The sequence below is a fragment of the Nicrophorus vespilloides genome, unplaced genomic scaffold (genome assembly GCF_001412225.1).
Source record: "Nicrophorus vespilloides isolate i.1.1-1 unplaced genomic scaffold, Nicve_v1.0, whole genome shotgun sequence".
Classification (NCBI taxonomy): Eukaryota; Metazoa; Arthropoda; class Insecta; order Coleoptera; family Silphidae; genus Nicrophorus; species Nicrophorus vespilloides.
In genome coordinates, this window is record NW_017099685.1 from 264,596 (window position 1) to 289,352 (window position 24,757).

The window sequence follows — 24,757 nt, forward strand, 5'->3', positions numbered from 1 at the left end:
GATTGGAATATAAGAATAAAAGAAAAGGAAATAAGATGGACGAAATGTGGAGTGGAACCGGTTCTTCTAAAGATGCAAATGAGTGTATATATGTGTACGTATGTTGTGTGCATTCGCAATTGAGCTTTAAAACTTGGACGCAAAACCAGAACCGAACCAGTAATAGTAGTAAACAACAAATCATCGGTATGCGGATTATGCACACGCGTAATTGCACTTGAATATAGTCGATTACGCAACTGCGGAATTTCTTAGCCGGCGTTAACCCATCCTCCATCATCGCCAGTCACGAGACATACACATCTACATAAGCGTAATTGGCGCGTCCGCACGGATGCCGTTGTAGGCGTCGCGACGCCGCCGCCGCCACCGTAACATTCTGGGCGGCTCATCGCGATTCCATCCTCGAAGCGGCTCGTTGCATAATGAATAATGTAGTAAATGTAATAATGCAAAGTGTGTTTTTGTAAAGTAGCCCCCACCGGGATCTCACGCACCCCAACCACAATCGCATCATTGTCTTCTTAAATATACCATTTCTTTAAAATCATAATCGGAGAGTGTGTTGCAACGCTTTCCCCGATCCGTACTTTCATAATCTCACACATTAGCTTGCGCAATCGATTCGCAGGAAACTATCATTGTTTCGCGACGCTAAAATAATAATAAAGCCCCCGAGGCTCCCGACTTTGCCTCATTATTTTCACTTTAAAATTGGTTATTGTTCGGAACGCAGTTCGCAATTACATCAAAAGCGAAGCGTCATTTTCGAAGAGAAAGAGAGGGTTATAAAGCCATACACAAACAATTACTGAAAGTGTATTAAGTTTCGTTATTATTGAATTTACCTACACTGAAGCGGATTCGCTGAAAGCTTGTTTCCGTGCGGTAACTCCGTTTTGCTCATCAATGATATGATGGAACCCTTACCTCGACACACAACCAATCAATTTCGATAAGGTTATATACATTTTTTTTTACGATCGTTTGGAAAAGCGAATTCCACGAGGAAATTCCGCGTCTCGATCGAATACGCTCGCTTTTTGCATCTCTAAAATACTTAAATAAATACACCACCTAGTGTATATGTAATATTTTGTTGTTTTCTAGATACGCTTCGATGGTTGTTATGCCTATACAAGCGTTTACATTTTACCCAGTTTTCTTTTCTTTTCAGTACAACATTACTTAATTGGAAATCAGGTTTCAGTCGATAATTTCTTATTATTTATGATGAGATCGACGAAAATAATCCTCAGGAATTTCCATTTGAATATTTAAGTAATAAATAACGATTTGAAAATATTTTTATAAAAAAAGCGATGAATAAGATTTCCTGGAACTACATTTTTATATGGAATTAATAGCTATTGTAAATACAACTTAAAATCCTCGAAGACAAGTATTTAGTATTCCGAGCGTTCATCAATCTTCTCCAACTGATTTTCTGAGTGTTCTCTCTGGCATTGAAGAAATTATGTTATAAAATACATCAGTTTGTTTTGTTTCCTTGGCGCCCGACAAAAAAAAATGGGAACAGTTTAATTTTAGTGATGGGCAAATCCTTGGCATTCCTCGCCGAGCAACCCTTGAAAGTCAAACAACCAGGTGGTAATTATAGCAAATCACTAATTACGAACATGTGAAAGACGTAATTGTGATCTAAAGCAAATGTCGAGCAATAAATGTCAGCGCATTATTAATTGTTGCAATTACGGTTCGGTGCGTGGTGGTCTTACGCATGAATTACATGTCATTACCCACAATAAAATTCAATTCCGAGCGAGAAACATTACTGTAAATTATTATTAACATAAATCCAGAAATAGTTTTATCCGTGTGCCGTCGCGTCACGATCACACAAAACGCACGAAAACAAAAAAGGAGAAATTAAAATCGTGTTTTGTTGTTCTTGTAATTACACTAAAAGCTTAGGTAGGTGGGGTTAGTGAATCGCAATGATAAACATATAGAGAAGAGGGTCATTATTTAACATTTAAATCCGTTTAATTTTTTGACCTTGCCTGCTTCGTGCATTCGGAATTACTTGGCACAATTGAGTGTAATTGGTGGCGATGTGAGTAATCGTTTCGAAAATTCCCTTGCAGAGTTGTTAAGTTGTTGTTATGTAAAAGGATGAACTGAAATATCCAAATCATCGTACAAATAATACCAACATACTGTACACAAATCCCTGCATGGATTCAAGGTAAAATTGGAATACGTGCATTTAATTGCGCATACGCCAGAGAAAACAATAATGGAGACGCCGTATCCGTATGCAGGCCATCACTGGAATACCTAATGCTATTTATTTCATTAGCCACGATAGTTATTTACGCACTGAAATTATCCAATCCATGTGGTAAACATGTGAATCAATCGTGCCCAAATACGTGTGACACAAAAATTGAAATTCATCCTTTAAATAGAGAAGTAGCTTCCTTCCCAATATAGCAAACCACAACTCTCAAAGCTGTCTCGCAGCAACAACTTCGAAGCTCTAAATCAGTAATATTCCGTAGTTTTGAGCAAAACGAACGCATTGTCCATGAGCTGGTGATAACTAAAGAAAGAGATGTCAAGTGGAAACGTTTGTCAACTGCAAACGAGAGATCTATTTGAAGGAAATGCTCCCGGAAGAGAAAGGCAACTGTCAAGAGTTATTCTAAAAGCCTTCGTGCAGCGTGTCGCAGCCCTCTAACATCAAGAGATTAAAACATAATTGAATTGCTGCTGCATAAAATAGAACGCAAAATAGAAAAAAATATACATATAGGTAAGACACAGCGAAAAATAGTAATAACCGACGCCTGCAAAGCAAAATATATTACTACTTCCGAAGGCGTTGCATAATATTAAACGGTAATCTGGCAAAATAATTTAATGATTGGATGTTATGCATGGAAAACTACCATCATTTTTTTTTCTCTTTCTCTAAATCTTTTAGTTTCTGATTCGATTTATTTGAAACGTAATGCAAAAATTAACAATGATTCATCGAAAGCGAAAACAAAGGTGAGATATTTATGCAATTGAAGTATTAAATAAATAAAAAACGAAAGCATAATTGTTTCGTAACGGATCCCAAATATTGTTATTTATATCATTGTTCTGGAAAGGCAAGGAAACAAATACGATCCCATGATGTTTGAGAAGAAAATAATGAAAAAAAAACGAGTAATTATTCTTAACTATTACGCAATTAACTTATGGGAATTTATTTTAATAATCCATCGGGTCTTTGTATTCCACAATGAAATTAGGGAAGAACGTTTCTACGTAGAAGCGTTTAAATTTTAATTATTTTTTATAACGCAGATTGCATAAAAAGTAACGTTTTTTTGAAAACTATAGTTCACATATAATTATGTTCATACTTCTTCATTATTATGATAACCATTCTGTGCATATTTATATCAGATTACCAGATACAAAACATTCGCAACGCCATTCAAGTTATTTGTAAACTATCCAAGTGTATAATTTAATACAAACACAATTGTTTTGTTATGTAGCTAAATATGAATAGTTAACTAACACTTTCTACATGTTTGGGTTAAAAATTATAATATTTAGGTTATTGTAAATTTATACTATTTTAAACTTTTATATTATACATTACATATATATTATTTAAAATAACTTTATATAATATAAAGTATGAGGTATATACAGGTAAAATATTATAACTTTTTTCTAGATTTATGAAATAACTTGTTCTTTGAAATACACTTCTTTGCTGAAATTGCTATTAAAAAACATTACATTTGGTCTGCTGTGTTGAAATAAGGTCTTCGCAGATCATAAATTATGTGTGAATGGGTAAAAAGAGAAGCCTTTGAACAATGGATAATGTGGCATGGGAGTGCACCTGATCACAATCAGGAAGATAGGGATGTGAAAAGGCTAGGAACTAATCCCTGCGTTAATAATAATTTTGTTCCGCCATCCGTCCGATGAAACTAGTTCATTAGCAATTCGTCGCGGCGCGTTCAATGTGGATGGATGGATGTGCAAGAACTGACCGTGATGGTCGTCGATGCGAGACCTTTACTCCTCTATCCGCATCTCTCCATTTAATTGGTAGTGGAGAGAAATCTTTGTTTCCGCCGCTTCTATTATCATTCTCGTCGTCTTTATTGCTAGCATTGCATCGCATAACCGAATGCCCTAACATGTATATATTTATTTTTTATGTTTCAATGTTATCATAATGCTGTTGCAACAAGAATGGTCTTGCATCGCTGCGTATCATCGCGCGCTATTTGCATTGTTGTTAACATTCACTGATACCGCGCAATTCCAAAAGCTCACGTAGAAGTGCCATTAAAGAAACGATTCGATAACGATAATTATTTCCAGTAAAGTACACATATTGTTGAATTTATTTCGTTTTCTGAGCGGAGCGGATAAATAGCACGTAGTTCTTTAGAAGATACATTTCGAGATGGTCTCGAATTAATCTTGGTATGACGTGGACCGTGGTACGGTGTACGTGTTTAGAGAACTCAAAGCGGATTTAATTCAATGAAAAATATTAGGTACGTGTGCGAAATCGGCAAAACGTTGGGGTTGTTTCTAAGCCCCAAAATTAGACCTGAAGATACGACCTCGACGAAGTTCGGTCCCTGGGGTCCAGTGACCGTGGCTGGTACATTCCGCGGCCGGGTATTTATACCCGCAGGAAAATTTCAAACAGAACAAGATTTATAAATAATCAACAAAGCCGATAGCCAAATATTTTGGATTGAAGCCCAGAAGAATTTTACATGCAATTTGAAATAGCGTTCATATGTGTCGAGGACAAGGACGCGCATTGCACGTATAAATATTTAAACATTTACCATCTTTTATTTGTTCCTTTCTCCGCAGGAAAAATAAATAAAAATCCTTTTTATCGAGCTCTCTTATGAATAGACGTACCCTCGGGTAAAATCCGAAGTGTTAAGACGAACGGTTTATTTGTGTGCAGTGGGAAATGAAGAGATCGAAGGAGCGTCGGTGGAGTCAAGTGCGAAAGATCAATACAAGAAATGCGATGCACAAAGCGAGATATGAAAGTGTGGAAGATGAAAAAAAACATGTATGTAATAGAAAGAGAGATGCTCGGTTTCTAGATGACACAAGAGACAAAATCGTTTTGCTTTCAGCAGAATTTTTAAAAGAATAAGCGGCGAGAGATGCGGAAGGAAAGGAACAAATAGAAATTTAATGGTATTCCCATTTTCCTTCCCATTTGATCTTTCAATTTTACGCTTCTTGCGAAGACTTTAAATAAATATCCGCATGCATTAACCACGGTCGTTTAAAATTTACTGCGTTTTTCAAATTCCTCTACTCCCAGCAACTGTACCAAAAGGAGATTGGAGCATCATTTTTGTTACAAATCTTGAAAGATTTATTATCGTCAATTTAAGAAAAGTTGGGGTGAAAGGGACTTAAGGAATCGGCCCTTCCTTGGAAATGACGGTAAAAAATTGGGGACCAGTGATGAAGGTGGCAATAAAACGAGCCCATCCTTTTTATTTCGGGATGGATGGGAAATTGCTACGAATTAAACATTCATGCTTCTTTTCTTTTTCGTTCGGGGTGATGAAATGCGAATGATTAGGGTCGAAGCAATTCATGAATACGTTGTGTTGCTGTAACTTATGCATCGGTCGTAACCGCAATTCAAATATAGGTTTGTAACCGATACAACATTTTTTGGTTCGCTCAAGAAAAAAAATATTTAACGTGGGTGGTGGGTGTACAGACAAATTATGCAAACGCTTGGCCAAACCCCTTAGGGCCATTCTGCGCATTTGCCTATATATAGGTATACTCCATTAACTTCGGTCCATCTGGAGCAAAGATCTTAACTGCTCGCGTTAAATTTATGAAAGTTTACTTTATTGTAACATTCTTTATATATAGAATTGGAAGTTGTGGTAATGGAAAAGGTAAGGGATTAGAGGATTAGACATGAGAGAGGATGAAACAACTGGTTTATAGAGAAGATATTTTTGGTAAGTTATTGTTTAATTATGTGAAAAGTTTTGCGGTTGATGCCTGGCTTCTTACCGACTATCACTGTTGTGACACCATCTTTGATATCCTTGGTGTTTGCGCCGGAGACGTGGATGAAATCGGAAAGGGAGAGCGACGAGGCTATCAGCTGCCTCTTCTCCTCGAAGTTGAGATAATCCAAGCTGTTACTCCTCTGCGGCGCTACTATGGCAACCGATTTCGTTTTCGCGACGCTCGCTGGCGCCGCGACGCCCTTATCTTGGACGGGGGGCAACATCTGAGCGGGCACAAGATAGACGCCGCTCACATGAACCGACATCACTAACAAACAAACAACAATAAACTAACTAATAAACCACGTGGTAAATGCAACCAGAAAGAAACCACCTCCGGCTACGATCGCATCGCTTTATGGGCGTCTCACGCGGCGGCGACGAAATTTTTAAATAGAAACACGGATATTTATAAAACCGAACTACACATTACATTTCGCCTTATTTAAACCTCGCATTCATTCAGGAATGATGCTGCTGCCTGCAAATGTGTATGCAGCGTCGCTCTTTTAAACCCATGTCCAATCCCATTCTACTCTACGCTATTCAACACCCACGCATTTAACATAAACTACATTTATCCTGTCCAAGAGAACAGTACCAGAGCACTTTATCTCCACTTCCATTACAACGACTATACGACATTAAATGAAAATAAACATGATGCATCGATACAGCGTTTATTTCATATTCTACATCAAAAATGAAAAAGCATTGATAAACAAATTGATATTTTGTTGTTAAAAACAATTGAATATAAATCTACTGATCCCATTCCATACTATTTTGTTCTTTAATTAAATGTCGAGGACCGTCGCTACAAATAAAAAGCAAGAAATCTAATCTCCCCGAGTAATGCAATGAGAAAAGTCAAAAGGAATTTAATTAAATCGCACAAATATATACCCAGTTACATAAACACGAATAAAAAAATAACATACAATAAATTAGCTTCGTTTCCTTGCAAAAGAAATTCCATAATATATATAAAGATACATTTGAAAACTTTGCTTTTTCTGTTAGCTCAATTCGTGCTAATTGCCCTTTAATTGCGTTTTCACCATTTACTGCAGTCGACTTATTAATTTTCTCCTTTTTAACTCGAGGCATTACTTTGAATATTATTTAAAATAACTAATAATATCTTTACATATTTACTATTTGATTAAATAAATTACGTGCCTTTATTATCACACAAAATCAACATGTAATTCTTCTATTAAAGAACAAAAATAACGTATTGTTTGCTTCTCGCATTCAAGCGAACATCCGGCTCGAGAATTAATTGACGGGTAACTTCAGATGTTAGAACCTTGAATTTTTAGTATCACCCAACGACATTCAAAACAAAAAAAAAACTTGCATTAAACATTCCCATTTTCCATTAGCAATTACAATTTGTTTACTACTTACATAGATTAACTATTATATTTAAATATGCTAATATTATAGAGAAAAAAACGCAATATTAAGAGACAATTATTTAAAATTAATTTACTAATAGCGGATTTGTGTTTGTTTTATTATCGTTTACATTATTGTATAATTGTTTCAATAAATATTGTTATTATTAAGCTTTCAAAATATTTGGATTTCAATCAGATACAAACATTTCAATGCTAGCATATACAGAAAAAATAAACAAACTGAATAAAACCATTTTAAAAAAAAGTTAACTGAAGTAAAACATGAATTCTACTATTATTATTTACATTTATTTCGTGTAAAATATTAATGAAATTCAATCAATCATTGTTTATAATATTGTTTATGTTATATATTGCAGCGAACGAAAAGTTGAGGATGTGTCAAATTATTGCAACGCAATCGATTATGTAATTAAATGTGGGTTTCAGCGTGCGCTCAATATTTACGTATCTTCTGCACGCTTCATTATGTAATTATTAGTTCATAAACTGTATAATATTTAATTAAAATAACGCAATATATGAATAAACACCACACAAAAAATAAGCAAATGTTAAAAACAAGTTAACTAAAATATTAATGAAATTCAATCATTCAGTGTTTATTATTTATGCTTATTAATTGCAACGAAAGTAAAATTAAGAATTTGAGAAATTGATGCAACGCAATCGATTATGAAATTATACTGTATAATATTTATTTAATTAAAATTGTTATGGTTGTTTTCGAGTTAATCATCTCGAGTTATTGTATAGATAAACTTGTGCAAGAGAAACGCCTCTCGGGTCGAGGAAATACTACTAAAAATAGGTGGATTTAACATCTCGCTTCTTAATCAATTTGTTTTTCCGAGTAATTAGAAGTCGTATATTACAATGGCGCCAATGTTTAGCGTTTCTTGGAAATGGTAATGGATGATTAAAAATTCTTTTTCCGATTAGAACTAATGGTAAACAGATTGATCGGGTGTTATGGGAAACATGGGTTCAACGCTCCAAACGAAACAGAGAATTGGCCGGAAAATGTTGCCGGTTTCGTTAAAGAAGAATAAGAAGTTACGGTTGCGAGAGCGCGCGTGTAGCAAGCAGGTGGTTTCTTTTTCAGTTTGAAAGAACATCATCTAGAATGCATAGGAATTAAAAATTGATATATACCTCCGCGACCACTGAATATTATATACTATTTCATGTAACAAGCACTAGCAAAACACTGAGGTTCTTCTTTGCAGCCGGAGGATGCAGCAAGAAAGCATCGCGCCGGAGGCTACAATAAGTTACTGGATGGGAAGAAAACAAAAACTGAACACGCGCGTATGCTGCTATACCGTGCAGCTACTGCTGCTATTGGACGGTAACTATGAACGTGAACTTCCCGACCAACGGACAATGCACAACTGAGTTTGACTGAGTTTGTGGTGTCCGTATAGGAGAGAAGTTACATTCCAATGATCCGACGAGTCGGCCCGAGCGACGTGGATTTGTTCTTTTCCTGTGCATCGGGCCCGATCGGCGACGACGGAGAGGAGACAAACACCCGACGTGCACTTGACGACGGTTAGGGCCGAGGTAACTATGGTGATAGGCCTGCAACCCTAACGGAATGCAAGTAACGCGTCTTCGGCCGAGGGCCCACGCTGAAAAACACTCCTGTATTGTCGGTTGGTTCAGGAAGGGCCCAACCCGGTCGATAGCAAACAATGCCCTTTACAAACGCATTAGGGTTTGCCCACTATCCTCTCACTCTCTCTCTCTCTCTCTCTATATATATTTATACACGAGTAACTGTGCAGGTGGAACATCATCTACCTAGTGGTGGTTCCACCTTCATGCAGGTATATTTATTTGAGGAACAGGATTTATGGAACCACACACGTTCGACACGCGTTCTATTTTTAGTATCCACAGCTTTGTACTTCTTACTTGATGTATGACTATAAATAAGACGGCGAGAATGTGATATGCTAATAAGTCGTTAACTTGAGCAAATTAAAATTATCCGAAGAAGACTTAGAATTGTTTTTTTTTATTCTAAACCTCATGGTCACATCGTATAACTGAGGATAAAAGCGACCTTGCGAAATATAAACAAAGCAAGAGTCATCTTCAACATAGATCACTTTCACTAAAGAGCAACTAAACCCTGCAGTGATCACATCATAAAAAAAAATCCAATACAATATAGCATTTTTCATTACAATTAAAAATTAAATAATATGAGAATAAGAAAACAGTTGAATTTAACATCAGTTAAAATTTTCAAATACAATTAATTATATCAGTGCTTCTCAAAGTGCGGGTCGCAGAAAATTTGATGACAGATCAATTCGGCATGTTTTTCTAGACGTAGAAGACCAAAAAATTTGTGAAACGCTGATTTATACAACCGTTAAATTCTATAATATAATATAAACGTTATATCCAATATTTAGCTTAAAAGATTCATCCAACACTTCCAGACAATTGCCAACACGTAAAATCTGTGGTTGTTTTGTCATCTATTCGATGCTTACAAGTTGGGTACACTCATGGTATGATTATTAGGATTTACCAGTTTGTTGTTAACTAATATCACCGATCCTATAATATATTTTGTATACCATTCATCTAATAATGATTACAAGTTATATACGCTCATATCAAGGCAATTCTGTAATTAACTAGTATTTCTGTTACAAATACGCTCAAAGCTATTCAACGTACTATTTTCCATTAATTCCCCATAATAAGTATCTATTAAAATGTGTCCTTAACATACACTATAGCTCTGCAGTTTCCTTAATACAAAAAAAAAAAGAATAGACATTAAATGTTATATACAAATACATTCCTGGAATCCTGCAAATACCCCAAGTGTAAAAAAACACCTTCTGGTTGTAACATTTACAAAGGAGGGCGCTGTTGGATATATATATTCAAATCCCAGACGTTGGTCAAAAGCTTCTTTGTTCGTCTGGCAAAGTTACACGACTTCGAACCAAAAACTATAATTAATCATATGGACGTGCCCTTAACGCGCTCAAAGCTGTAAAACGCCCATAAAACGCAGCGGGTATTTTTTATTATTACAATTTCAAGCAGTAAATTTCAATTCTAAAGTAATAATTACAAAGATTTTATATAGAAGTTGGGATTTCCTTCTCTCGTTTATCTCAGATGCACACATAATTAAACAAAATTTGCTTCGTTTACTTGAAAATTATGTAAACATCATTGCAATGAAACGCGTAGCCACAACATCTATAACTAAATATAAACAAATCGGGTTGCAATAAATATCAGTTTCCAATGAACCAGATGGTGACTCAACATTAACGACTTTAATTATTATAAAGAAGCAAAACAAAATGAGGATTATAAAACGATTGGATTGTCTTCAATTTTGCAAATTCCTCCTCTTTCACATTCATTATCCTTTCCTCTGTAATTTTCGCTTCAACACAGCAAATTACAATTTATAATTGGGTCAACTTACTTATCGAACACATTCATTTTGTTATATCATCATTTTTTGAATACATTAAATTCTCATTTATAAAACACAGGTATTCATACAATCGGTTGGATTCTGTAAGCAAATTCGGGAAATACCAGAAATAAAATACTCAGAACTAAACATTTCATCACTCATTTTAGTTTTACTGCATATTTGACTAAAACGTAATCTGATGGCCAGAACTAGAATTTTACAGGCATTATCCGAATTCGTAAATTTCTTTAAATATACCTTTTTTTAAAAATATATTTCAAATTACGAATTATGTCAAATATATAAATCCATGTCAGCAACTGAAGTGAATGTCTTTTACTGTACATACAAACGACGCTTCTTCGCTTTGAGATATGAATAATTCGGATGCGATTTTTCCGCGCATCGATGGGAAATAAAATATTTCAAAAACTCGCGTCTGTCGTGTTTTCCTCGATGCAAATTGAATAAGGAAACCGGATTTCCCGGTCTACTTTACATATTCTGGTTTCGAATAGAAGATAAATAGCAATCTCTTGGGAAACAAAAGACGTACACACATGCACACCAGAAAAACAAAGACGAAGCGCACTTCAACTCCGGGAAAAACTCTGACCACAGAATCGCTACAAATCGCTTTTTTTTGTAAATAAAATAAAAAAATTGTTGTCCTCAATATGGAATTACTGGAAATTGTTTAAAAACCGCAATAAAATAATAATTAATATTGATAACCCAAATAATTTTAATCAACTTTTTTTCAATGTTTTTCAGCGTTATATTTATTATATAATTGCGAATTCACTTTCGATTAAACATTAAGTCCTTTCTATCATTCATTCTTTAGAGCTGGCTGACAACGAGAAGCGAAACCAAGTGTAAAAACCTAGCGAATCTGGTTTAGCAAGCTTCCTTATATGTTGGTAATTGTAAGAACCAATGCGGCTCGAATGAATGCATCTGGACTGTACTTAAAAAGCTGCCAGAAAGGACGTGAAGACCACGTGTTATTTTTTTTTTGGGATCGAATTACAAAAGGCCGTTTTGTTTTTGGAGCCAAAAACGTATCCGCAAACGACGCTCAAATTGGAATCGTCGTTTCGCGTTAATTCGACCGGTAAATAAAGTAATTAAACAATTAAACATTGGATTTTCGGTCGCACATTTAATTTGAGGCTTGCCGTGTCTGCATGAGTATGTGTGTATATGCACGTCTGTTTTGGGTATGTGTGAGTGGATGGAGGGACTGAAAATCGATTCGTCCTGGTGCCTCCGCTCTGATGCTGCGAGTTTTTTTTTTCCTTCTGGAAAACCCCCCGACATTGAGGGGGGAAAATCATTTGGGCAAAAGTTTCATTGAGTTTCTGGCTGCTGCCACCACCGCAGCAAAAGAAGCATCGAGAGACACGCAATGATAAAAGAAAATCCCGCACACAAACACTTTTCGGGGAAAACTTTGCGCCGATGACGAATTTAGAAACAAAGCGGAAAGTTGGGATTGACTCTTTCGAAGGCGTTAAGAAGAGAAACATGTAGTAGTCGCTTATTTTCTTCAACGATATAAACGAAATATGATCGAGACTTCGGGCGTTTCGCGTAAGCAAAGATTGGATTGGTGGAAAGTTGATGAATGGTCGAGACGGAGGGTATAAAAAGGAAAACTGGAGGAAAATTGACCATTAGGATTGGAATAACGGAAGCGAACGTTCACCCCCGGGCTTATTAATATCCGTTAGATGGGTTGAGTTGGTTGGCGTCGCGACGCCCCTAAAAAGCACATTTTCTGAATAATTCAGGTGCGCAGAAGCGTTCCAAACGAAATTTATCGATCTGCAAATATTCAAATAATTTCGATTCCGGATGATACAAGGAAAATGGCATAACGGCTTTTGATTGCACTTCATGCACTCATTAGCGCGCGCCTTATCTTCGTTGTTCAGATTGCTGCTATCCCTCGTGGAAAATTAATGACAGCGATGGTCATTAACAATCTTTTACAGTCATGGAGCATGCAAAGAAAATAGATTGGATTGTAATTGCACGTATTGTTTTTTTTATTATTAGCAACTCTGACACCAGAGATCCACCAAATCACAATTAAAACTTTCCTGTTAACTTAATTAATACATTCGAAAGTAAATAATAAGTCAACTTCCATTACATTTCTTGCAATTTTTTCAAATTGCATTCAACTTCGGTGTTCTTGATAGCAACTCTTTAAGTAGAATCAATTAAAAGCTGAACTTTCATTTTTCCCTTTTCAAATCAACGGAAAGAAAAATTGGCCGTCGATTATAACCATTGTTCGTCGATTTTTTTTCTTCTTCTGTGGCGTCCATTATAGAAAACGTCGTAATAAATTTCGACTCGCAAGATTTATTAGCCATTATTCATTTCGGAATATGAAATGCAAAAAAAAATGCGGCCTATTCAACGGTAATATTTATTATGTGTGTTTTCGTTTTCACAATCGACAATAAGTACAATCAACACAAATAACATTCAGTTTTTCAATCAAACACATATTTATTTATTCATATTTTTGATAATTATTATTTTAACTAATTAATTTGTATGTGTTTAATACTCTGGTAACTAATTATGTTTACGCAAGTAACCATAGTAACATTTATTATTCGCAAACATGTCAGGATAAATTAATAAATATTTCATATTATTAAGTTGTTAACATGCTACAAATACTTGTACAAGTTGCCAATTACATAATAATCATCACATCACAATGTGATTTTACTTAATCGTATTAAATATGAATCATTATCGGACTGCAATATATAAAGAGTCACATGTGTAAGTTACAATTATAAGTTAGCTTGAAATACATTTCGTACATATATTTTGTTGTGGAAGTTTCCAACTAAGTTTAAAAAGTTTTGTAAAAGGTAATAAATAAATATGGAAAAACGATTGTCAAAAAATGTTTTATTACTGCTGAGACGGTAACTTCTGCAACCCATGTTGCGCAATAAATCTCTTTCCTATTATATATATATTTATTTAAGATGTATAATATAAACTCTGCATTTTAACGATGCGAACGTATTTTATTTGAATGGAAATTTCGCTCCATTGTGCCACGAGTTTCGCACACAGATCTAGCAACAATGGATGAGGTGATTAAGAATGAGAGAGAGAGCGTAGCTCGAGATGATGCCGATAGCTGCTGCTTCTGATGGTTGTAATGATGAAGATCATGATGACGGCGATACGCATCATCGTCCTGAGATGAGGAGGAGCGTTGCGAAGAGTAGCAGACAATTGAATTAGGTTCAATTGCAACCAATTACTCAACGCTGCCCCGTTCATTCAATCAAGCTACAAATATACAAACACATTGTTGTATCCCAGAGGCTGGAATTACATTGTTCAAGACTCCTGGCTCCAATTCCAACTGGACGTTTCGCAAATGAAAGAATTACGTTTCTAATACCTAATTATGAAAACGCTTAAATCGTACATCAATGTTTTAAAACTTACACAATATAGAACTACTTTAGTAAACGACTTTCTTTGTCACAAGCTTTCTTAGTTGCGTTGCTAGTAGCTTGTATTAACCATAAAGAAACGCAAAGTATGGAATGTTTGTTTTTTTAGTTACTGATTTTAATTTTCATGCATGTTTATGAAAGTCTGGCATTGACCTAGCGAACGCATTCCGTGTATATAAATAGCAAGAAGCAACATTTCGGACACGCCGATTGAAAAATGAACTTTTCACTTTCCGTTCGCGAAAGCGCGCGTACTCGAACGAATACGAGCTTTCGCGTTCCTCTGACGTAACAACCATTAATTGTCCATTTAATACCTCATCCGAAATTCGCCCACCCACGTATCGTAACCAACACGCGTTTCATTCTGCATCTGTATGAAATAACAAAGCGGTCGCTATTATTTTGGAAACCTGTGGGAATACTCGTTATTTCTTTCATGTCTTCTTTCCAATGGTAAATATTGTCGTGTGTACTGTGTGTGTGTGTATATATATATATATGAAACGGTGGCTCGCTTTCGTTCAACTGAAATTCTATAGGCTAAAGCACGTCCCGCCATTGTCCATAGAAATTATGAATGAAACTGAAAGTATACGGCCGTAAATTATTAATCACCTGGCACAACATCCGCGCGATTTATTCTGCTGCATTCATACGCTCGCATTATCTTTCCCGTTGCGAAATAATAATTATGACGCGAATAGAAACGGATAACAACAACAAAAAGAGGACTCCCAGGCTCGTTCACTCGCTCGCTCGCTCACTCAGAGGAGTTCGTCACAGTTATTTGTAATTTCATACACGCGAAACATAGTTGTAATAGAAATTAAAAGGGAAAACTCACCATCTAAAGGAGGTAATTCATCACTGCACGTACCTGAAACAACCAATGACATTAACAACTTAATCTATCATGAAATCATATCTGAAAAATAAACACAGACTTTCTTTTGTACCCTCAGATATATGCACAGCAATTCAACAGTTTTGTCTACAGATGAAAATTCAGTAATTATATTGCTTTTAAATAACAAAATAAACAGAATTGAAATATTTATGCATCAACTTGAAACTATGAACATTTATTTCAAGTAAAACAATGAAGATTATAATCAGCAATAAACAAATTATTAAAATAAAATAAATAAAATGCCACAAGGGTCCTTCCACGCTTTGACATAGTTGAAACACTTTCACAAAGCAACGTTGCAGATGTAGGATTCTGCTTGATCTCTAAATATATTAATATTCATATTATTATGCTTGCTATTCCCAACACAGATTTTAACCCTTAGATTCAGCGCATAGGTTACGAATATCAAATTCTAAATATTATTAATTTGCTAATTCTGTTCTGCAAACTTGGACGTTAGTTGAATGATCATAAGTCGAAATCAAAAAATATTATAAAATTGTAATATGTACTGATGTGCGTAAGTGATAATGGTCGTATGTCAACAATACACCAATCCCTCGTTTTACTCGGTACTTTCTTTACACGTTTTCGCTTTTACACGGTTTAAAAATATAAATATTGAAAATAACCATTTTACTTTTTTTTTTTAAAGTTTTCGCTTTTACTTGTTTAATTTTTTTTTATTTAAATCAAAAGGACATCAAAAGAAAAAAATCATAATTAATAAACAACGAAATTATTCTTTTTTTTTGCATATTTGCGGTTTTATATTAAAAAAGTTAAAATTTCGATTTACAATTTTTTCTAGATATTCAAACTGTATAGCTTCTAATATTTTTCATAAGTTTTCAGTACTGAAATCATTATATGCTGAACGTGTGAAATTTTGTAGATCCTGTATTTTTTCGATCCTCCCGTTGTTGAACTAATTTTAAAACAAATAATGCATGCTTTTAACAAAAATTATAAATAAAAATGGGATTTGATGGACCGCCAAAATCCACGTTTATTTCCGAAATAAATAGCGAAAAAAAAAACAGGTTTTTTTTTAACTTTATCTGTTTATTTTCTGTTGCATAACAAACGGACTTTAGACTTTTTCTTATATTTTATACATTTTATAAATTCCGGTATATTCTTATTAATATTTGATATTTTTGAATTCAAGTCAAAACCTACATAGTTTCTAGAATATAAAGAGATGAGAGTACATATAAGGATAATTGGAATGATGACCAGTTACAAAAGATGATTGTGTATATCGGCATGCGAATTTCTAGGGGCATTACGTGCGTGATTTCGGAGAAGGCAGCTAGGCTAAATTTGACCACAGGGATAAATTACAAAACGCATCCTTGGCAGTCATAATTTGCGACTAGCTCATAAACTTATTTTATATCTTGCTAGGTCTGGCGTCGACTCAAAAATTTCGCACTGGATACCATTTGCCTACAGCAAGAATAGGGATCATTTTTAATTTCACAAATACCTTCATACTATTAATTAATATTTTAACAATTTAAATTCTTCTAACATTTCTTTTCTTCTGAATGAAACTATAGCATAACTTTTTGGTTAATGGAATGATCGTTGGAAGATTTCTTGCTCCAAATCGGATTGGAGTTATTATATGATTTCCAACGATTCCTTACCAACGAATGTTGTACTAATCCATGTGGGAATCTAACGTATTCCCACGTGTTTACTTTCTGAAGATAAACTTCACCTCTGGACTGTTACGTTCATCCTTTTCCCTTTTGGGGATTCAGGTCTTGCTGCGTCGGGCACTTCAGAGATGGATCAAACTACAGAACAACATAGCAAATACATCTCAAACTAATAGGGCTGTCTTTTACTATTTACGTTAGATTCATTCCATTGTATCATTCGTAAACCATAACATTTGATTACAATTAGTTAAAGTCCGATTGAGCAACTTTTTATAGAAGGTAAAATGCAATTTGCTATAGCCCTTAGTTATCTATCGCATTTTTTCATAACTTCGGTTATCTTAATACGAAACCACAGATTATATGAACGTGATTCATTTGCACGATCCGCGACCGATTCAATATTCGTGCCACTATCTCATTAATCTTCTTTTCACGTACAGGTTTAATTTGTATACATGTTATTAATTAATCATTTCATTTTAGGTTGTTCATTATAATTATTCTCTTTCAGCTTATACTAACTTGTTTGCATTCTGCTTTATACTTTTTTCAGCGTCAATATTAGTGTTACTTTTTAAGTCAAAGAATTTTATACTACTGTTTTCTTTCATTACGCTGGACTTCCATTTGATCTCATTTTCAGGTGCTATATTTAGCTATAACAGTGTTTTTCAAACTATGAATTGCAAATGACAGCTATCACCTTATATCAAGGCAAGGAACTTGCGAAATACTCTTAGTAATTGGGTAGCTGTACAAATACAAAAAAAATATGTTGGGTCACACTACAAAAAGGTTAAGAAACTCTGCTGTAACATCTTATAGAAGATAACCAGGTATCATTTCAAGTGCAAGATGAAGCCTATGTAGTTTGTCGTACACTTCAAATCTTGCTGATTTATAGCGTTCCCTACACTTATACTTATTCCTAAAGATATTCCTAGAATCCTAAGTATAATAAACGCTTTCAGAGATGTCTAAAATTCAATTCGTATAAGCTACAAATTCAAAATCGCATTGAGAGAATACAGCAGTAAAAAACAAACAAACAATGATAACTGACTGGATGAGCTAAAGTGTATATTGATTAACGCCGCAGCGGTTTCTGGTTATAAATAGTTACGACTAGACTAGAGATTTATTTCCAAAAAAGCATTACGACGTTTGATTATATTTCTGGGAATTATTTGCGGAATTGGCATTCTGCAACTCTCATGTAATTGCACATAAAATCTTTAACGTCACCGACGTTCTTCCTCCATTCGCCAAAACCCAACCCGAACTTTACGTAAAGATTCATCAAACCCATTCATAAAACTGATCAGTAAAACAGCTATTCTCTTAAAATTTATAAACTCAACCAGTTGCCCGCCAACTATTAACTATTCACACTTAGAAAGTTTGAATTAGATGGAAGAGCTATCAAAAAATGTCTTCAATTTTTTAAGAGGTATAATTAACAATAGGTGTGTGTATCAGTTACTAAAAATACTTTTAAACTCGTCCTTAACTCTTTATATATAAAAAGGTTAATGGAGTAATTAGGAATTATATTTTGCGCTTCTACTTGGGCTTCTGAAAATGTCTGCTTATGTATATATATATAGGAGAGAGAGAAAAAGATTAATATGAAAAGAAAAGTAAAAGCAAGGAGACTCGGCTCTTAGAGGCTGAGTACATAATGGCCTGATCAGAGAAAACAACGGCGACGTCCACCACTTCAGAGACGTCGAGTATAAAGACGTCGGCGTCTCTCTTGAGCTTTTAGAGCGGACAATAACCCAACGATCCATACAAAACTGTTAACCGATTTTACTCACTGATGATAGACATTCGCGTAACCGAGAAAGAGTAACAAAAAAAAACATGTACCAAAACTCAGCACAAAGGGGAAAACGCTTTATGTAGTAATTCCATTAAAGAACGACTTAATTAATTGCCTTAAACATTAAAACGACACGATCGAAACGTATTTCAGCAAAGCCGAACATGAAGTAGATCAGATAAATGAACCAAACGCTCAAAGCAACATTATATATTGAACATCGTTCAAGCATGGAACTTCATTAAAGTTTATACTGTTTCTCGTTTTGCGAATGGAGAAAGAACGATGGTGTCTCTGCATTAAGATGACAGTTGCAAATAACAATTCGAATGCATCGAAATTGAAAATGATGCGAACGTAATTTTCGTGATAAGCCTGTAGTGCAGACGCACCAACAAAAAACAATACACTAACCGTAGTTTATTTGGCAATTTGGGATAGACCATTTACTGGTCAATTACGCTAGCAGGCTAGGGTTGCACGTAATCTAGATTTACGTTTGAAACCAGTGAATATACTCTAAATGACAAAACGCCGATATTTTTTAATACTACGTTGATATCAAAAAATATATACATAAAAAAATATAGAGAGAGATAACGTTTAATTATCTGGATGTTGGATAACTAATAATAATGATTTATACGGGAGGAAATCGCGTGTTGCGTGGCCAAGAAGAAGTGCTCGTATCTGCATAATTCTCCATTAATTGAGATGGGAAAATATGGAAATTTTACATTAATCTGCATATTATTATTATACCTTTATTCCTCGGAAATAGTATTATGTTTTGACTAAAAGTACAACCATTACATAAATTATAACGTTTTTACAAAAATTGTTTATTATTCAGATGATGAATGCGGGGGAATTCGGAACAATGCGCATTTGTTCGGATGTTACAATGTCATCGGTCAATCGTAAATTAGAACTCGTTGCTACTACGTTATAACTTGTAATTAACATTCATGAATGCACTGAAATTATATATTTTAACGTCCAATGTAAAGCAATACTCTAATATAGCTTCGATCAGTCCGGATTCACTATAATCCGATTTGAAAAACGGACTGTACAGACAATGCGAGGAATTGCTATATAATTCTGAACCACTAAAAAAGCTTCAATACAGTGGAACCTCGCTTAACGTGTTTAAGCCGTTCCAAAATTTCCGGATTTTTACTCGTATAGTGAACATATTCAAAAATACACATAATATGTGTACAAAAGTTTTAAAAATGATGTAGCAGGCGTGCGGGATTTCTCTTCTCATCATAACTCGTTATGCGAGACATCGAAAGTCATTTTTCTTACAATTCATTTTGCTCGTTAAGCGAGGTTCCGCTGTATTATGAAAAATATGTCAAAAGAAAATACTATTTAAATAGTTAAAAGTTAAATTTACAATTCTCTCATAACACAGTAGGCTTTGTTGTTTTTTGTAAAAAAAAATGACATGGAGAAAATGTTTCTACTTTCATACGAAACTTTTCACATGACTTAAATTAAAGAACGACTTGTAGCGGTGCATGTTACAAAAATAATACATTCGTTGTAAGAAATTGCTTTCTTTTCGGTTGAGAACTGAACAGGTTGCATGCAATTACAATAATATTGTATTGTATTCAAATAAATAAAAATAAAGGGTCGTAAAAAAAAAGAGTAAATTGCCGAGGCTCGATTTGTTCCAGATCTAATTCAATGAGACATTCTTGTCTCGAGAGTAATTGCTTTCAGTCTAGTAAACCTTGCACTCTCGCACATGAATCTGATCTTTAGATATAATCATTTCATTGCGATTACTTTACTCTGAACGAGATTTTTTGTTACTTTTGGGAATTCATTTCATATGAAGCGAACTAGTCTAATCTAAATATTAGGCACTTGTAATTAAATTACATTATCAGGACAATAGATCCGCCGGTTTTATTGACTGTGTTAACATTGATAACACGCGAAATTGACGCTAATATTCCGAGAACAAGATTAATACGCTTCGCTAACAAATCTTGATTACTGGATGCAGCAGCGTCTATTAATAAAGAGAAGAAGAACAGAAAAAAAAGAGAGCGAATCAAGACAAATGACAAGCAGATGTGTGAATGGGACTTCCAAGAAGGCTAGATTAAATCTGGCGAGCGTAAGATAAAACGTGGACAATTACCGGATGGATTCTCTTCGACGATGGTTAAGTCTTCGCGCGATAGAAAGCGAGTCAACTTCTTACGAATGGAGCCCATCATCGGCAAGACATCCGGAAAAGTGGTTTTCCGGAAGGACGAAACAGCAGCAAAGAAGGTGAATGTGTATAACAAAAAAAAAACGCACACGATGTTCGCACCGCGACAATCTCGAAACACTTTAAACGCCCGCGCTTCGTTCGCACCTAATCTAATCTGACCCAAGATAGTATGAGCTGCCTGCAATCTCACAAGATTACAATAACAACAAAAAATATGACTCGTGTGCATAGGCTTTACCTTTTTTTTGTAATGTTCACGCTGTAATTATTTAGCTTTATTTATTCTTTTATATAATATTTAAACTGCGGTAAAAGTGCCACTGCTTTTCATACAGCTTAAGCGGAAACAGTGCAATGAAGTAATCGGCTGGAATGCTGCACCGCTCTATGTTTGGCTTCGGCTCGTACTAAATACCAACTGGAATTAACGAAAGGAAAATACTACATACAAATAAAGCAAAGAATAATACAACTAGGTTTTCTAGTATTCACGCAAAACCATCCTCACGATACACTTCCTTCTCTGTACAATATGGAACTTAAATTAGATGTGAACAATTAATTAAAACGAAAGTATCTTGTTACATTTGCCTGTTCAGATAAAATGCCTTCAAACTCGAATTAATATCAAGCACTAAAACATTTCATTGTCGTATTAACATGCAAATCTGTACCTTTGAAGATAAGCGTTCTGTTAATTGGTAAACAAATGACGACCATATGCATGTGACAAGGAACCCTTAAGTGTTTACGAATCAATTATTCGAAAGCCCTTCGTTAGGTAAGCAATGCTGAATATCCAGGTTTTGCAATTACATAAGCCAGTATTGATTGTCCAATCAATTGATTACTTCAGCAGATCCGGAGATAATTGTATTGTCGTTAATTATCTTAATTGATGCGAATTTAAGTTCGGTTAATTTATCAACACTACTTTCGCTAATTAAGCTCGGAGCGGGTTATAAATAGATTGTAATATGAACCGGGACGTGACACCCCTTTCGGTTGTCCTACAGCACCCTCCAAAAAACCCAACATTCGGACACGATAAATTTTAAAAAGATAAAGTCGAAATTGGACCATTCCGCATAATCCACTATCGTACAATGTAATTGTAATCTCGACCGTTTGTAACCCTTTTTCCTTTGGGGATTAAGTCTACAAAAAAAAGGAGTTTCGAACGCGAGTTTTCATGCAAATATACTTATTCCTGTTAGATTACAGCATGTAAATGCTTCAATTCTGGGGATGTTCGTCGCCTAATCCCATTTGAGAAGGTATCTATAATTCAGAGAGTGAAGTATTGATGAAGCTCTTGTAGTTGGAGAGCTGGATTGATCCTTTCGCAAAAGAACTAAATATCATTTAGTTGCAAATTGGACGGGTCCTCCCGTGACGTAATTTACTGTATAGATCTGACCTAAATGTAATGTGGCGATGATAAAATATGAATTACCTTGACTGTATATGGGGAATTCGCCATCGCTGTGGCTATGGGTCAGCATGAGATGACCGTTCCAGCAGCGGTCGGGCTCCAGCTTATTGCACTGGCACGCACCTCGGTATGACCAGACTTCGAAGGAAGAAAGGGAACTCATAAAATCATGCTACTGTAGGCGCGAAAGCAATGAAACGATAGCCAGCAGCCAGCATGGAAGAAGAGCAGGAAACCCTTCTGGTGGATGCGAGAGGCAGTGCTACACTAATTCTAGGGATCGAACAATGGGCGCCGTTTTACGCCGTCGCGACGCCACTTACACACTTGGGGATGTACACACCGGTATGAAATGAGGAGATGCACGCAAGGGGAGCGAAACACTGAGGCTGCCGAGATGGGGGTTGAATCATACAAGGGATGGATGCTGCGCGATACTTGCACACTTCATCACCGAGGGCGGGCAAGCGCACGGCACAATCCCCCAAATCAAACGATAAAACACACATCCACAAAGACCAATTCAATCCTCTGCGAAGGATAAAAAGTAAACCTAGTTATTGATGAACTAAAATCCACAAAAGTTCTGAACTAAATCTATTTCAGCACCCTCAAAAAAACTCTGATGTTCAAGACGTTCTTCTTATAAATAAATACCATCACATTAATAAAACCAAACAATTCATGAACGAAACTTTATTAGGCTGTATCTTCAAGAAGACTATCTAAATCAATAGACAAATCCAATATTTACTTTTAATAATAAAACAAGAACTGTTATCAATTTGTCCAGCTTTATTCACTCATAAATAGAAATTCCTGTAAATGCTTCAGACCATTATAAACATAACTTTTCAACTAATACATAACACATGATAACTATTACGCAGTCCGCAAATATTTATTAAATGAATGAACGTACAGCTTCAAAAACAAAAGGCTACTTAATTAAACATGAGTAATTATGTACATATAAGTGCAGAGCAAAATACTATTTCCATAATTAAACAAACAAGAGTAGTTGGCACAAATTCAATTACATTAAATTTAATTAATTTATAGAAAATAAAATTTGCAGTACGTTTTACAACGTAAATTAATTCGATAAAATAAAATAAATTTACAACAAATTTAAACTATTTATTTACGGAATAGCGGAAAAACATGTTAGGGCAATAGTAGATAGTTATTCGCATTGTTTTCACGCACATACTATAAACGTTAGATAAGATACAAAACTAAGCAAATATCCAATTTAATTGATCGATTCCGTCCGAATCTAATTGGATATTTCGCAAAAACCTTAAAAACGTTTATTTTTAATCACGTATCTCCGCTTTAGGTGACATTACACAAAAAAAATATATAAAGTACGTCAGAAGTGGCCCAATTGCGTTGCTCCACTAAAGTGTTCTCTAATTAATTCGAGTACTAAAATGAACGACTTGATTTAAATGAAAATAAAGAGGGTAAATAAAGGTTGAAACAAGTTTTGCAAAAGTTAAATTGATGTAAACGCTTTTGCGTCAAGTGGATTTCAATGTAATTCCGGCGTATTTTTTAATTTCAATTCCATTAATTGCTCGACTCGTTTAAGACCGTATTTACGGTTTTTAATTACGAAACGGAAAAAAAAACGATAATTAATAAATGAGTCCCAGGCGAACAGAAAACGCCCTAAGATTAATCTAAGCTGAAAATAATGTCGGGATGGGAAATAAAAAAAATAATAAGAGACTTTCACTGTTTTTTCATTTGAATGAAATATGTTATTGTCAACAAATGTAGAGTGCTATTTTTTTCTTCTGCGAAGACGGCGAATCGATTGATTGCAACCTCGACCCTATAAATCTTCCCAGAGGAAATCTGGGCCAGCCGGGAGAGTTTACAGGAGAACCCGACGAAAAGCCGGATTTCGCTCGGCGAAATTCCTCCGACGGTTTCGCGGGATTACGGGGTAAATTTAACGCCGCCCGCGCCTGTGGCCTGGCTCCGTGTGTCTGTGTGTGGATGCGAGTGGTTTTTAATGAATAAATTAGCCGGAATTAAGAGGCCGCCAGACGATGCTGAATCCTGGAAGGTCCTGCGAGCCTAGCCCCGACCTAAGGACTAATCGATAGCGAGGAGCAGCTGGAGCGAACAATCATGAAAACATTATTGGATAGGAAGAAATATTGAGTTTAGCACGTCGAGCGG

The 24,757-nt window shown here is 35.2% G+C and overlaps 1 protein-coding gene across 14 annotated transcripts in view; it reads right to left on the reverse strand.

The window, feature by feature from the left end:
* LOC108565213 (phosphatase and actin regulator 1) overlaps positions 1 to 24,757 on the reverse strand; it is a 64,460-nt gene that overhangs the window by 36,609 nt on the left and 3,094 nt on the right. For 7 of the 14 annotated variants that reach the window (XM_017924546.1, XM_017924547.1, XM_017924540.1 and 4 more), the window contains exons 3-4: positions 15,315 to 15,347; positions 6,067 to 6,333 (exon numbers count right to left, since the gene is read on the reverse strand). In XM_017924546.1, the coding sequence (XP_017780035.1) occupies positions 6,067 to 6,333; positions 15,315 to 15,347 (300 nt within the window). Of the gene's footprint in view, positions 1 to 6,066; positions 6,334 to 8,647; positions 8,928 to 15,314; positions 15,348 to 21,048; positions 21,167 to 22,582; positions 22,951 to 24,757 lie in introns of those variants that run through there. The other 7 variants (XM_017924545.1, XM_017924552.1, XM_017924553.1 and 4 more) reach the window with 7 other exon arrangements.